Source organism: Loxodonta africana, chromosome 12 (genome assembly GCF_030014295.1).
Source record: "Loxodonta africana isolate mLoxAfr1 chromosome 12, mLoxAfr1.hap2, whole genome shotgun sequence".
Classification (NCBI taxonomy): domain Eukaryota; kingdom Metazoa; phylum Chordata; class Mammalia; order Proboscidea; family Elephantidae; genus Loxodonta; species Loxodonta africana.
The window spans coordinates 88,865,222-88,881,308 of record NC_087353.1 but is presented as its reverse complement, the minus strand read 5'-3'; the positions used below and the strand labels follow the sequence as shown (position 1 = coordinate 88,881,308).

At 41.0% G+C, this 16,087-nt stretch overlaps 1 protein-coding gene and 1 long non-coding RNA gene across 2 annotated transcripts in view; one reads left to right on the top strand and one right to left on the bottom strand.

Moving 5' to 3' along the window:
- LOC135233003 (uncharacterized) overlaps positions 1-15,143 on the bottom strand; it is a 27,585-nt gene extending 12,442 nt beyond the window's left edge. Inside the window, exons 1-2 of the long non-coding RNA XR_010323676.1 lie at positions 14,889-15,143; positions 7,733-7,842 (exon numbers count right to left, since the gene is read on the bottom strand). This is a non-coding gene — a long non-coding RNA (uncharacterized LOC135233003). The remainder of the gene's footprint in view (positions 1-7,732; positions 7,843-14,888) is intronic.
- IFT22 (intraflagellar transport 22) overlaps positions 14,861-16,087 on the top strand; it is a 17,669-nt gene continuing 16,442 nt past the window's right edge. Inside the window, exon 1 of the mRNA XM_003416517.4 lies at positions 14,861-15,175. Within this exon, the coding sequence (XP_003416565.1) occupies positions 15,137-15,175 (39 nt within the window). The 5' untranslated portion in view covers positions 14,861-15,136. The remainder of the gene's footprint in view (positions 15,176-16,087) is intronic.

Here is a 16,087-nt window from a genome sequence, read left to right as displayed (position 1 = left end):
GCACTGCCTGGTCCTGCACCATCCTTGCAATCATTATGCTTGAGCCCTTCGATGACACTCTACCAAGCATGATGTCCTTCTCTAGGGACTGGTCCCTCCTGATAACAGGTCCAAAGTATGTGAGGCATAGTCTCTCCATCCTTGCTTCTAAGGAGCATTCTGGTTGTACTTCGTACAAGATAGACTTGTTCATTTTTTTGGCAGTCCATGCTATATCCAATATTCTTCAACATCACCACAATTCAAAGTTGTCAATTCTTCGGTCTTCCTTATTCATCGTCCAGCTTTCAAATGCATATGAGGCGACTGAACACACCATGGCTTGGGTCAGGTGCACTTTAGTCTTCAAGGTGACATCTTTGCTTTTTAACACTTTAAAGAGGACTTTTGCAGCAGATTTGCCCAATGCAACGCGTCTTTTGATCCTTGACTGCTGCTTCCATGGGTGTTGATTGTGGATCCAAGTAAAATGAAATCCTTGACAACTTCAATTTTTTCTCTTTTATCATGATGTTGCTTACTGGTCCAGCTGTGAGGATTTTTCTTTATGTTGAGGTATAATCCATACTGAAGATTGTGGTCTTTGATCTTAATCAGTAAGTGCTTCAAGACCTCTTCACTTTCAGCAGGCAAGGTTTTGTCATCTGCATAACACAGGTTGTTAATGGAAGTCATAGATTGAATTGTTTTCCCCAAAAAAATGTGTCAACTTGGTTAGGCCATGATTCCCAGTATCGTGTTGTTGTCCTCCATTTTGTGATTGTAATTTTCTGTTAAGAGGATGAGGGTAGAATTGTAACACCACCCTTACTCAGGTCACCTCCCTGATCCAAGGTAATGGGAGTTTCCCTGGGGCGTGGCCTGCACCACCTTTTATCTCTCAAGAGATGAAAAGGAAAGGGAAGCAAGCAGAGTTGGGGACTTCATACCATCAAGAAAGCAGCATCAGGGGCAGAGCACGTCCTTTGGACACGGGGTCCCTGCACCTGAGAAGCTCCTCGACCAGGGGAAGATTGAGGACAAGGACCTTCCTCCAGAGCCCACAGAGAGAGAAAGCCTTCCCCTGGAGCCGATGCCCTGAATTTGGATTTGTAACCTACTGAACTGTGAGAAAATAAACTTCTCTTTGTTATATCCATCCACTTGTGGTATTTCTGTTATGGCAGCACTAGATGAACACACACAACACAACAACAACACAACCTGGTTTGCTAAAAGTGAAGAGGTCTTGAAGCACTTACTGATTAAGATCAAAGACCACAGTCTTCAGTATGGATTATACCTCAACATAAAGAAAAATCCTCACAGCTGGACCAGTAAGCAACATCATGATAAAAGAGAAAAAATTGAAGTTGTCAAGGATTTCATTTTACTTGGATCCACAATCAACACCCATGGAAGCAGCAGTCAAGGATCAAAAGACGCGTTGCATTGGGCAAATCTGCTGCAAAAGTCCTCTTTAAAGTGTTAAAAAGCAAAGATGTCACCTTGAAGACTAAAGTGCACCTGACCCAAGCCATGGTGTGTTCAGTCGCCTCATATGCATTTGAAAGCTGGACGATGAATAAGGAAGACCGAAGAATTGACAACTTTGAATTGTGGTGATGTTGAAGAATATTGGATATAGCATGGACTGCCAAAAAAATGAACAAGTCTATCTTGTACGAAGTACAACCAGAATGCTCCTTAGAAGCAAGGATGGAGAGACTATGCCTCACATACTTTGGACCTGTTATCAGGAGGGACCAGTCCCTAGAGAAGGACATCATGCTTGGTAGAGTGTCATCGAAGGGCTCAAGCATAATGATTGCAAGGATGGTGCAGGACCAGGCAGTGCTTTGTTCTGTTGTACATGGGGTCGCCGTGAGTCAGAACTGACTCAATGGCACTTAACAACAACATTTATTTGAACTTCTAGGACAAGAAAAAACTAATCTGCAGTGATTAAAGAACAACAACAGTTTCCTAGGGTCAGAGGTGAGAGGGAGTTGAATACAAAGGAACATGAGGGAAGTTTTTGGGTGATGGAAATAATCTGTATTTTGAATGTGATGGTAATTACATGGGTGTATACATTTTTCAAATATGTTTTTCAAAACTCAAAGAACGCTTAAAATAGGTGTTTTTTATTATATGTAAATTATAACTCATTAACACTGATTTTAAAAGGGGGGGCTGGCTCAACTGGCAGAGCATTTTTCCTTCCGTCTTTTTCTTTCCTTAATTGCAGGCATAACACCTGGAGGCACAGTAGCTACCTAGTGGCTAGGAGGCAAGAAGGATGAGGAAGAAGACTATACATGTGGAGAGCCGAAAAAAAATGGAAAGACCTTGCTTGGTGTCTGAGGTCATTTTTGAATTCTGGACTGTCGACCTCCAGACCTTGTTGCCACTGTAGTAGGCCTTTGTTATTCCAGTCTTAAATTCCCAACCAAAATACAAAGTCCTTTGCTCCAGGTTATTCCCACTCCATCTTCAGTTTTCGTCAATTGAGAATGCATCCCTCCTCCTCCCTCAGAACCCCAAACCAAGGATTCAATCACACAACCTTCAAAGGTAAAGTTTCAAAATGGGGGTTAAGTGAAGTTAATTATTCTGATCCTCAAGATTAACGTAAGTTATCCCGGTCAAGATGGTGTATTCAAAAGGGCAAAGAGAAGTAGGATAAACAGCATGGATATCAACATAGAAGCCTTGGGAGATGATGAAGACGATGGATGAAAGAATCCACAGCAGAGATAGAAGGAAATGAAGTTGGGTACGTAGATGGTAGCCATTTTATGCAGAGTATTCAAGGTATTACACTTGTCCAGTGTCACAGAACAACCAGTCCTATTCCTAACATTTTAGGCAACATTATTGGCTAGTGGAACATTAACATTTAAAATAAGCTTTGTCATATTAGGCTTCTAAAACTATCTTTTTAATATGCTCTTTTCATCTCCATTACTTTGTGAATTATACACTCTTTTAAAACCTTTAACCTTTTAATAGTTACCGTAAATATTAAGCATGCATTCTTTTTTAAAATTTTTATTGCAATAAAATATACATAGCCAAAACAAATTTTCATTTCAACTATGTCTAGTGTGCAATTCAGTGACATTAATTACAGTCACCATGTTGTGCAACCATCATCACTATTTATTTCCAAAAGTTTTTCATCACCCCAAACAGGAACTCAGTACCCCTTAAGCTTAATATACTAAATTTATAACTTATTTTGAATTGATGCCAACATAACTTCAAAAACATACAAAAACTCTATTCTTATATAGCTCCTCTTCCTCTTTATGTTGTTGTCATCACAAACATACAGAAACTCTGTCCCTATACTGCTCCTCCCACAAACTACATCTTTATACATTGTATGTCCGATAAAATAAATTTATCATTATTTTATGCATTGTTCTTTAATGATGTAGACATAAAAAGTAGAATTACAACACAGGAAGACCATAAAACTGGCCTATATATATTTACTCATGAAATTACTTTTACTGGAGATCTTTTTTTCGTCATATGGATTTGAGTTACTATCTAGTGTCCTTTCACTTCAACCTGAAGGACTTCTTTTAGCATTTCTTGTATAGCAGGTGTTATGGAACAAATTCCTTCAGCTTTTGTTTATCAAGGTGTGTCTTAATTTCACCCTCATTTTTGAAGAAGTTTTTCTGAATATAAAATTCTTGGTTGACAGTTCTTTTCTTTCAGCCCTTTCACTATGTTATCCCACTCCCTTCTGGCCTCTGTGGTTTCTGAGGAGAAATTACAGCTTAATCTTATTTAGGAGCTTTTGTATGTAACAATTCACTGCTCTCTTGCTGCTTTCAGGATTCTTTTTTTATCTTTGGCTTTTTAGAGTTCAGTTATACTATGTGTTGATGTGGATTTCTTTGGGTTCATCTTACTTGTAGTTCATCGAGTTTCTTGGATATGTAGATTAATGTCTTTCACCAAATTTGGGACATTTTTTGGCCATTATTTCTTCAAATAATCTTTCTGCCTCTTAATTCTCTTCTGGGATGCCAATAATGCATATGTTTGACCAGTTGATGGTGTCTGACAAATCTCTTTGGTTCTGTTCACTTTTCTTCATTCCTCTTTTTTTTCCTCAGACACAATAATTTCAATTGTCTTATCTTCAAGTTCACTGATTCTTTCTTTTACCAGCTGAAATCTGCTGTTGAACCTCTACAGCTAGAAACTAGGCTCCCTTTTGGGAGTGTGGGCCACTGCCACTTTAAGATAACCACACTGAGCCAGGGAGGTGATAACTTACAGTCAAATAGAAAACCAATGCTTTTCTACCATTTCTATGTCACCTTTCTCTTGGTTCAGCATTCACTTAGTTGCTGTAATCCTTTGACTGATTTTCAGAGTTCTGATAAAATTGGTTCTGTCAGTACGTACACCCACTCCTCACTTACTGATATGATTAGGTTCCAAAGATCAGGTCAGTATGTGAAAATCAGAGTTATGCAAAAATACAGGATGAGCACATCAGATCACAAAATGGGGGATGACTACATCATTACATAACTGCCAAATTGCATCATTACATAACTACCAAGTTATAGTATCACATAACTGTCAAGCTACTGAGAATCATGGCCCAGCCACGCTGACATATAACCTTAACCAACACAGCCAGTGTTAGTCTTGCCTTGCACCTCAGAGTTCATTCTGCCACGTGCATGTCATTAATGCACAAAATAGTAGATTTTTTACTATTTTCATAAATGTGAAATGTCAGATAATAAGATAGGCAATAAGTGAGGAGTACTTGGTGTTTTGGCGTGTTTGTGTGGAGAGATGGGAACTGCAGCTACTCACACCACCATCTTTTCTGGACCTCAAGCATGTATTCTTGGCTCATCAAAGTCTAATATTAATTGGGAATTTTACTCTTTCCCTGGATATTGAACACTTTATCTCCTTTTACCCAGCTTCTGAGTTATATTTAATTACATATATTTTAGTATATATAATCTATGTGGTATATAGATTATATATACTACATTATATAATATGTAATTAAATACAAATCTAAACATATACAAAATACAATATAAATTTTTTAACCCAAAAAGATGTTATTATAGTCAATATTTATTTAGGTTTATCCACATATTTATCATTTTCAGTGCTCTTCTTTTATTTCTGTAAGTTCAAGTTTCTACCTTGGGTCATTTTTCTTCTTTATTATTTCCTTTAGAGCCAGGATGCTGGTGACCAATTCTCTCATTTTATTTGAAACTGTATTTCACCTCATTCTTGGATATTTTTGCTGCATATAGAACTCTAAGCTCGCTGTTAACCTTCTTTCAGTACTTTAAAGATATCATTCTATTGTCTTCTGGCTCCCATTGTTTCTGCTGAGAAGTCAGCTGAAATTCTGATGATTGCTCATTTGAAGGTGTCTGTCTTTTTTTCTCTGACTGCTTTAAAATCTTTTCTTTGTATTTTCTTTTCAGAAGTTTTACTCTGTTTATGCCAAGGTATATTTTTCTTTTTTATTTATCTTGCCTGTGTTTCATCAGACTTCTTTAATCTGTTGCTTGATACCTTTCATCAGTTTTGGAAAAATCTCAGCCATGAGCTCTTCAATATTTGCCCACAGCTCTTCAATAGCTGTGCTCCCATTCTCTCTCTTCTCTCTTTCTGGGATTCCAACTAAGCATATATTAGATCCTTCCCCCGAATCGTGTCTTTTATTCTCCTGTCTATTTTTCTATCCCTTTTTCTTTTTGTGCTTCTCTGGATTTTTTTTCTGATCCATCTTCTTGTCACTAATTCTCTCTGCAGCTTTTTTCCAATGTGCTGTTAAACCCATCTATTTAATTCTTAATTTTGGTTTTTGTGTTTTTTCAGTTATAGAGTTTCTCATTACATTTCTTTTATGAACGTGTGTGTGTGTGTGTGTACGTGTGCACATGTGTATAAGTACATAATATAGTTTTGGGTTTTCTGTCTGCTGAAATTCTCAATCTTATCTTTTATTCCCTTCAACATAGTAAGTATATTTATTTTAAAATCTGTATATACTAACTTGGAAACCCTGGTGGCATAGTGGTTAAGTGCTCAGCTGCTAACCAAAAAGTCAGTAGTTTGAATCCACCAGGCACTCCTTGGAAACCCTATGGGTGCAGTTCTACTCTGTCCTATACTGTTGCTATGAGTCGGAATTAAGTTGACTGCAATGGGTTACATGCACTAACTCCACAATCTGGAGTCCTTTTTTGCCTGTTTCTACCGTTTGTTTGTTTGTTTGTTCCTTCATGTACCTTGTCCTTCATGTATATGAATATTTTTTGTTATGTGCTGGATACTATAATTACAAAATTGTATAAATAATTTATGGCTTGGAATGATGTGTCTTTCTCCAGAAAGGATCTATGTTTCTTCTCCCAGGTACCATGACTCACTTTACACAGACCCAGGAATTATGAAGACTTAAGGCTGAGCCACAGTCCCTGCCAGGATTTGTCTACTTCCACTTTATCAAATGAAGGGAGGTTCATCAGTGCCCCTCCCCACTTGGCAGGCCCTAGACTCCATTATATGGGCCCAAGTACCAAGAAGTTCTATTACTCAGTCTTTCAGCCTCTTGGCTGTCTCTTCTAAATTAGGCAAACACTCCCAAGGGAAACCCAGGACCAAACATGGGGCTCCCTTCCTTGGGCCTTCATCCTCATCCAAGCCTGGCCAGGTAACTCTACTTCGTTCACTCTCTGGTGCCTCCAAGGAAATAATTTTTATATTTTTCTAGCTTCTCTATTTGTTGCACAGTAGGAGAGTTTGTCCAAATTACCTATACTGCCTTTAGCACAAAAAGGAAATTAGTTAGGAAGCACAAACTCCTCCTTAAAATCAATAATACATTTAATATGGCAGTGTTCTTGTTTTATGAAAAAGTTATTGTTAAATTGATGCTGTCTTAGAATCAGCATCTTACAATCATCTCCTGAAGGAGAAAGCCGCTAAGATGACCCCCCAATGATATCCAAATCCTGGTTTTCATGCCCTCATATAATCCTCTCTCCTTGAGTGTGGGCTTGACCTAGTGACTTGCTTCTAAGAAATAAAATATGGCAAAAGTGATAGGATGTCACTTTTAAGATTAGGGTACAAAGACACTGACTTCTGTCTTGTTCATCCTCTCTGATTCTCTCCCTTGCTCATTCTGATGGAAGCCAGCTGTCATATTATAAACTGCCCCCATGGAGAGGCCCACATAGCAAGGAAGTGAGGGAGGTCTTTGGCCAACAGCCAGCAAGGAACTGAGGCCCTCAGATCAATAGTCCACAACCACTGAATCCACCCAGCAAAAAAATGAGTAAGCTTGGAAGCAGATCTTTCCCCAGTAGAGTCTTGAGAAGACCGCACCCTAGCTGACACCTTAATTGCCGTCTTGGGGTAAACCCTGAGCCAGGGGCACTACTAGGCCATGCTCAGATTTCTGACCCACAGAAACTGTGAGGTAATAATTGTTGTTTTAAGCCACTAAATTTTGGAGTAATTTGCTATGCAGCAATAGATTACAATTACACCTCCCATTCTCTTTTTAACATACCTCTTATCACTCCACTGAAACCATTGGTAAAGATTACCAACTATCAAAAAATATAAACTATTGACAAAAAGTAGTACTAATGGAAACTTGAAGTGTTAAAACAGCCAAGTGGCAAAGTAATCTGGCAAAAGCTATTAATAGTTAAAATATACATACCCTGTGACTCAGCAATTCTCTTTCTGGGATTCTGTTCCAGAGAAGGTAAAGCACCAGTATTCAAAATCATACATTCAAGGATCATTATTTCAGGTTTGTTTTTCGTAGCCCTAAATTGGGAAAACAGTGAGTCTAACATTAAGAAAATGCCTGAATAAATTATGATAAATTTAGACTATAATATAGTATGTAGCCTTAAAAGGAATTAAATAGAACTACAACAAATGACTTGTGGAAATTTGTACAAGGTATTGCTAAATAAAGAAAAAAAAATAATACATAGGACATGATGCCATTTTTGTAAAACAATGATCATAAAACAATTATCCATGTGTTTGTATACGTGTGTGTGCATGAGTGTGTATTCACATGAATGTGCTTCACCTGTATATTAAATGATCTGAACTTGATAGGCTACACACAGAAAACAATTTTATTCTTTCTTCCAGCTGCTTCCTTCAAACCCTCTCTGTAGATTAATTCTTTCCCACCCCTCACATGAAATCTCAGGCACTGCCCATAACTCTTCAGTCAATCCTAGGTAACAGTGAGTACCTCTAGCACTTTCAGCTCTAAGACCCATGTCTCTTCAGTATTAAAATGTCCAGTCCCATGGGAGGGTAGAGAGGGTTAGAAACTGGCAAAATTGTCACGAAAGGAGAGACTGGAAGGGCTGACTCATTAGGGGGAGAGTAAGTAGGAGTATGGAGTAAGGTGTATATAAGCTTATATGTGACAGACTGACTTGATTTGTAAACGTTCACTTAAAGCTCAATAAAAATTATTAAAAAAAAAAAAAGTCCAGTCCCCTGTATTAATCAAAACTCTATGCTTCATTCAAAGTTAAAGCCGCCACTCCTCCATCCCCAATCTTCAAGCCTCAAGACAGCCTCAGCCTAGCAAGGCTGCAGAGGAAAGGGACTTGCGTGCCTTCTTTTTCTTTACCACTCTTTTTATTCTACTCCTGCTCCCCCAAGTCTCACTCCACTGGGCTACTCCAAAATCTTCCAAAGTTGGGTTGTTGGGGAGGTGGAAGAAGGAGAGGGAAGAAAGGATCTCAGTTAATATAATCTGGAAGTAGCAAATTCCCCATGATGATTCTCATCTCAATGGAGAGCTTTTGGGGGTACACAACAAGGGCCTGTGGTAGCCACTTCATTGTCGTGCCTCCTCATGTTCTTCCTTACCTGAGAATCCTCCACTCTATCTTCTCTAAGAAGCCCATCCCCTTCAGGAGGTCCTCTCAGGGAAGACCCACACTTGCTGCCTCCTACCTCAAGTCCCTGAAAAATCTCAAACCAGCTGCCTTCCATCTCAGGTCCCCGGAAAATTTCTTGCATTTTTGGCTACTCCTGGGACAGGCTTTTTCCTTCCCTACCCTCCTGCTTTGGGCTAAATATCACCAGAGCTTCTCACACTCATCCTCGTGCTGCCTAAATTCGAAGGAACACGGATTCATTCACTTGACCTGAGGTAAGAACACAGCACTCTTCCCAAAAAAATTCTCTCTCTCCTTCTTCTACCTCACAATTGTTAGCCTACAGGTGATGTGGTAAATCTGCAGAGAAGAACTAGAATTTGGAGACACTTAACACCAATGGTCAGCTGTTAGAGCCTCAGCCAAAACTGGGACAGAAAGAATCACGTTTTGAGAACCTGTTAGAGATCTATAGGTATACAAGTCTGTGTAGGATGGAGATGTACAGGACGTATGGAGGAAGACATCGAAGAATGCACCCTAGTTTGTTATCGCAGACTCTCTGTTGGGAGTTTACTTATCATCTATCTCTTCACTGGAGGGAAAACTTTTAGTGATAGAGAGGGAAGGGTAGAAGTTAAGATGAGGTAAGGGAGCCAAACAAAAAATGTAAAAGAAAAAGTGAGATTGCATAAAAAGCATGTGTATAATCAATCATATTATTTCATCTTTATAAAACCACATTTATATAAAACAACAACAACAAAAAAAAACCTGGACATATATTTAAAGATATTAAGTGAAAAGTAATTTTTTTAAGCGATCATTTAAAAAATGACTTCCACGTTATCACTCAATTCTCAGTCTTCACCTTATATGACCTCCCTGGACCTCTTAGAGCCCTGGTGGTGCAGTGGTTAAGTGCTAAGGCTGCTAACCCGAAGGTCAGCAATTGGAATCCACCAGCCACAACTTGGAAACCCTATGGGGCAGTTCTACTCGGTCCTACAGGGTCACTATGGGTCAGAACCAACTCAGTGGTAACTGGCTTGGCTTGAACCTCTTAGAACCATTTGACAAAAGTTGATCACTTCCTCTCTTGCAACACTTTTCTCACTTGGCTTTCATAACACCATACTCTCCTTATACTTCTCTCCATGTTCCTTTTTAGTCTTCTTCAACAGAATCTCCTCTAAATAGCAGAGTGTCCCTGGGCACTCTGTCTACACTTATCTTCTCTGCTACACTTACTCCCTACTTGTTCTCATCTAGTCCATGGCTTTCATGACTGTCCTTATGCTGATGCCTTCCAGATTCATATCTCTAGTCCTGACCTCTGCCATTAGGTACAGACTCTTATATCCCATTTCTTCCTCAACAACTAATAGGTATCTCAAAACTAACATGACCAAAACAGAATTCTTAATCTCCCATTCCCTAATATTGCTCCTCTCCCAGTCTTCCCAAGTCAAGAAATGGCAAAACTGTTCATTCAACCATTTAAGTCCATGTACTTTGTCCCCAGTCCAATCTCCAGTTATTACCCTAGTCCAAGCGAACATCATCCCTCCCTTAAACTACCTGAAACTAAACTAATTGTTACCTGTACTTCTGCTCTTGCCTCCTTTGCTCCACATGGCAACCAGAGTTATCGTTTTTTAAAGATATATCATCCACATAAAAACCTCCCCATGAATATCGATAGCAGCTTTATTGCCCAAAACTGGGAAGCAACCAAGATATCCTGCAATAGGTAAATGGATAAACAAACTGTGGTACATCCATACAACAGAGTATTATTCAACAATAAAAAGAAACGAGCTATCAGAACATAAATAGGCACGCCAAAAAAAACCCACTGCCGTCAATTCTGACTCATAGCTACCCTACAGGACAGCGCAGAACTGCCCCACAGGGTTTCCAAGGAGCGCCTGGCGGATTCAAACTGCTAATCTTTTGGTTAGCAGCCGTAGCACTTAACCACTACGCGTAGAGGAACCTTAAATGCATACTGCTAAGTGAAAAAAGCCAGTCTGACAAAGCTACGTACTATATGATTTCAACTACATGACATTCTGGAAAAGACAAAACTATAGAAACAATGCTTATGCAAAAAGTATGAGGTTCCCATTTATCCCCTCCCCCCTGCACATTGTTTCTCTTATTAACATCTTGCATCCCTGTGGTACTTTTATGTGTTATACGTGGTACATCATTTGTTACAACTAATGAACCAATATTGAGACATCATTACTGACTGAAGTTCCTAGTTTACATTAGGGTTCACTCTTTGTGTTATAGGAGCCCTGGTGGCGCAGTGGTTAAGAGCTACAGCTGCTAACCAAAAGGTCAGTAGTTTGAATCCACCAGCTGCTTCTTGGAAACCCTTTGGGGCAGCTCTACTCTGTCCTATAGTGTTGCCATGAGTCAGAATTAACTCAATGACAACAGGTTTTTTGGGGGTTAGTTTCCTAGCCAATGTCAACTCCCCTCTCCCCCCTTCTTTTTGAGAAAAGTAATGTGTGAAATTAAAATCCATACTTCCCAGATTCCCTTGCAGTTAAAGAGAACATGTGGCCCCATTCTAACCAATGAGTTACAGATGGAAATCATTTTGGGTAGGGATTTTAAGAAAGCTCCTATTTTCCTGATAAAGGGGGGGACTGTAATGGCATATATCTTTGTTCTTTGCTTTTCTCCCTTGTTCTTATCTTGAAAGCAAATACTCAGAGATAGAGCAGTCATACCAAAGACATCAGGAAAGGGAAGGAAAAATAGATCTTGCTCCTTGAGCATCTGCCCATCTCTGGATTCCATGTTATGTGAGAAAAAATGAACCCGTTATCTAGTTAAATTGCTGTGGTGGAGTTTCTGTGACACGTAGCCAAATGCAGTCCTGGCACAGGTTTCCCATCATTCTTAGAATAAATCCCCAAAGGCATACACGATCTTTCCAACTGCACCCCTATTTATTTGTTCTGCACAGTTATCACAAGCCCTCTGGGATATTCCTTGAAATGCCAAGTTGATTTCCGCCTTGGCATCTTTGCCCTTGTTCTATCTGGAATACCCTTCCCCCAGATTCTTCACATGGTTTGCTTGACCTTTCTCTTCAGTTTTCTGCTTTACTGTCACCCCCATACCAAGGCCTTGCCTTGCCTTAACTACCCAATTCAAAATTGGCTTCCTCACATGCTTAACTTTTTAGTGATTTATTTTTATGCATAGCACTTAAAAAACACAATTGCCACTGAGTTGATTCTGACTCATGGCAACCCCATACGTTAGAAAAGAACTGTGTTCCATAGAGTTTTCAGTGGCTAATTTTTCAAAAGTAAATCATCACACCTTTCTTCTGGGGAGCCTCTGGATGGACTCAAACCACCAACCACCACCTAAAATTGAGAGTACCTAAAATAAAAAAAAATTTTTTTTTAAAGTACTTGAGAGTATGTTATATATTGGATAAAATCTTCAAGAGGTATAGCCATATCCCCAGTACCTAAAACAGTGTCTGGTATAAAGCAGGGATTCGAAAAATATTTATTTGATGAACTAATTAATTAATGACATCCTGAAATTGAGGAGGACTCTTCCTTAAAGTTCACTCAGCAGTTCTTTGTAATCCAAAGGCTATATGGCTCTCCCACTGAAGTAAAGGTGTGATAATGGGTTTGTTTGTGTGTGTGTGTGTGTGTGTGTGTGTGTGTGTGTGTTTGTTTGTCATACTAGCCCTTCTCACATATTCTGCATCCACAGTCTTGCAACATAGACATTTTAATTTCATGGCCTTATCCAAAAGTCTAAACCGGCTCCTGTAGTTTTGTTTCATTGTGGTAAAATATATATAAACAAAACATTTGCCAATTCAACATTTTTTATATGTACCATTCAGTAACATTATATTCACCATGTTATGCAACCATCATCACTATCCATTTCCAAATTATTGCACCACCATGAACGAAACTCAGTGCACCGTAAATAATGATTCCCCTTCTCCCTCCCTCCCACTAATAAACTTCGGTCTCTATATATTTACCTATTCTAGATATTTCATGTAAATGGGATCATACAATGTTTATCCTTTTCTGTCTGGTTTATTTCTCTCAGCATAGTGTTTTCAAGGTTCATCTATGTAATAGCATGTATCAGGACTTCATTTCTCTTTATGGCTAAATAATATCCCACTGTCTAGATATTTAGATATACCATGTTTTGTTTATCGGTTCATCTGATGATGGACATTTGGGCTGTTTCCACCTTTTGGTTATTGTAAATAATGTTGCAATGAAAATTGGTGTACAAGTTTTTGCTTGTGTTCCTCCTTTCAATTCTTTTGGGTACATACCTAGGGTTAGGACTGTTGGGTCATACGGTAATAGTAAGTTTAATTTTTTGAGGTACCACCAGTTTTCCACAGTGGCTGTACCATTTTACATTTCCACCAGCAAGGAATGAGTGTTCCAGTTTCTCCATTCTTGTCAACACTTGTTATTTTCTGTATTTAGATCATAGCCATCCTAGTAGGGGTGAGGCAATATCTCATTGTGATTTTGATTTGCATCTCTCTAACGACTAATGATACTATAATGGTGGACACATGACATTAAGTATTTGTCAAAATGCTTAGGACTGCCTAACACAAAGAGTGAACCCTAATGTAAACTATGGAGTTTAGTTAATAACAACGTATCAATATTGGTTCATCAATTATAACAAACGGGGCACCACATGTAACACATAAATATACCACAGGAATGCAAGATGTTAATAAGAAAAACAACCTGCAGGGGGAAGGGGATAAACAAGAACTTTGCACTCTCTGCATAATTTTTCCATAAATCTAAAGCTGCTCTAAAAAAAATAAAATCTGCTTTTTAAAGAAGATAAGTCAGATCATGTCAATCCTTTGCTGAAAACTCTCTAATGACCTTTTTTGTCTAGCAAGGAGCCCTGGAGGTGCAGCGGTTAAGTGTTTGGCAGCTAACCAAACGGCCAGCAGTTGAAGCCCACCAGCCTCTCCAAGAGAGAAAAATGTGGCAGTCTGTTCCCGTAAAGATTCCAGCCTTGGAAACGCTATCAGCAGTTCTACTTTGTCCTAAAAGTTCGCTGAGTTGAAATTGACTGAACAGCAACAGGTTTGGTTTGGTTTAATGACTCTGCAGCCAACGAATTTAGCAGCAATGCTTCCAGACACCTGCATCAACTCTGAGCAATGCCAGAGTTTCTCCCAGATCATCCAAATGATGGCGAGTGGTGAACCCTTTTACAGAGAGCATGGACACTTTCTTTCCTGGCCTTTTCTAGACTGAGCCAGGGCTGTGATACATCCGTTACCAACGTGGACAGTACCACGCCAGAGTGACAAAGGAGTCAGAAGACCTGGTTCCAGTGCCAGCTTACCAGCCCTAAGGCCTGTCTGAGTTCTCGGGGGTTATTAGGGAAAAATAAATGAGATTATCCACTGATCCTTTGCGGTCCAATAGATTCCGACTCATACCGACCCTGTAGGACACAATAAGACCGCCCCATTGCGTTCCCAAGGCTGTACGCAGCAGACTGCACCCGTCGGTTCCAACCGCTGACCTTTCCGTTAGCTGCTGAGGGCTTAACCACTGCGCCACTAAACGAGGTTCCGACTGGGAACGACTCCCTAGGACAGAGTAGAACTGCCCCACAGGGTTTCCAAGGCTGTAAATCTCTACTCAAGCAGACTGTCACATCTTTCTCCTACAGATCGGCTGGTGGGTTCCAACCACTCACCTTTCCGGTTAGCAGCGGAGGGCTTTAACCACTGCGCCACTAGGGCTCCCAATTAAATTTAGGGACTGAGAGTTACGCCCCCTCCCGGAGTCTCCCTTTCCGCATCTCTATAAAGGCAGGCGGGTCTCCCGAGCTCCACTGTCCTTCACGCCCAGAATCAAGTCTTCATTCCGAGTTTTGTTCCTCTCCTACCTTTTCCCACCTTCTCTCCTTCCCTTGCCCGCCAGCCTTCAGCCCGAAACGCGTACCGCCTCTCCCCTCACCCCGGAGACCCCGGGCACAGCGCGCCGGAAGCCGACCGAATCCCGTCGGCCCCTGCGTTCCGCTCCCCGTCTCCATGGAAACGAAGGCAGCCAATCAGCGGGGTGGCTTCCTGCCCTTTATGCCGGCTCTGACTGCGCTCGGGTGGGCTCGGGCCGGCTTTCCCGCTGCCGACCGCGATGCTGAAAGCCAAGATCCTGTTCGTGGGGCCCTGCGAGGTGAGGCCCGGGGACGCGGTGGCGGGAGCGGCGCCCCAGGCTGGGGAACGGGGCCGCGGGGCCTGGTGGAGCGTAGGTGGCGCCCCGGGTCTGTGCTTTGCTCCCGGGGTCCCCCACGGAGCGGGGAACCCAATCCCACTGCGCCCACCCGCATGTGGGCTGCGCCCACCTTACGCTGAACTTGGCGCTCCCAGACCTTGATTCCAGCCAGGGCCCCGAAGGAGACGGTGGAGGCTAACCCCGTTTTACTGAGGCCCGCAAGCCCGAAGCCAGTTAGTGGCATCATTAGAACCAGAACCTAGATCTCATGACTCTCCCCTTTGCACCCCAGCTTGTCCCTCAGGAATATGTCCGTGGAACAAGAGAACCAGGAGGGAAGACTGAACTATTACGTGGTCTTGAAACTACTAATGTGTGTGTAATGGTGATAAACCAAAATCAACCTGTTGCCGTGGAGTTGATTCTGACTCATAGTGACCTGTGGGACTGCGTAGAACTGCCCCATAGGGTTTCCAGGGCTGGAATCTTTACTGGAGCAGACTACCGTATCTTTTCTCCTGCAGAGCAGCTGGTGGAGTTCGAACCGCTGACCTTTCGGTTAAAGGCCAAGCGCCACCAGGGCTCCTTTGTGGTGGTGATAATGGGGATTAAATTTACACGTGTACTTCACAGCATACACAAAATAAAATTCAGATGTACTAAAATGCTAAACGTTTAAAAAAAAAAAACCTGTAGAAGTAGTCAAACTCTCAAACTTCAGAAGCACCTGGAGGCATTGATGAAACAGGTTGCTGCCCACCCTTTCTCTCATCCCCCCGCCCCACCTCCCCCACCTCCCCCTAGAATTTTCTTTCAGTGGGTCTGGGGAGGAAGTCGAAAATTTTTTAACTAGTGCCCAGGCAGTCCTGATGC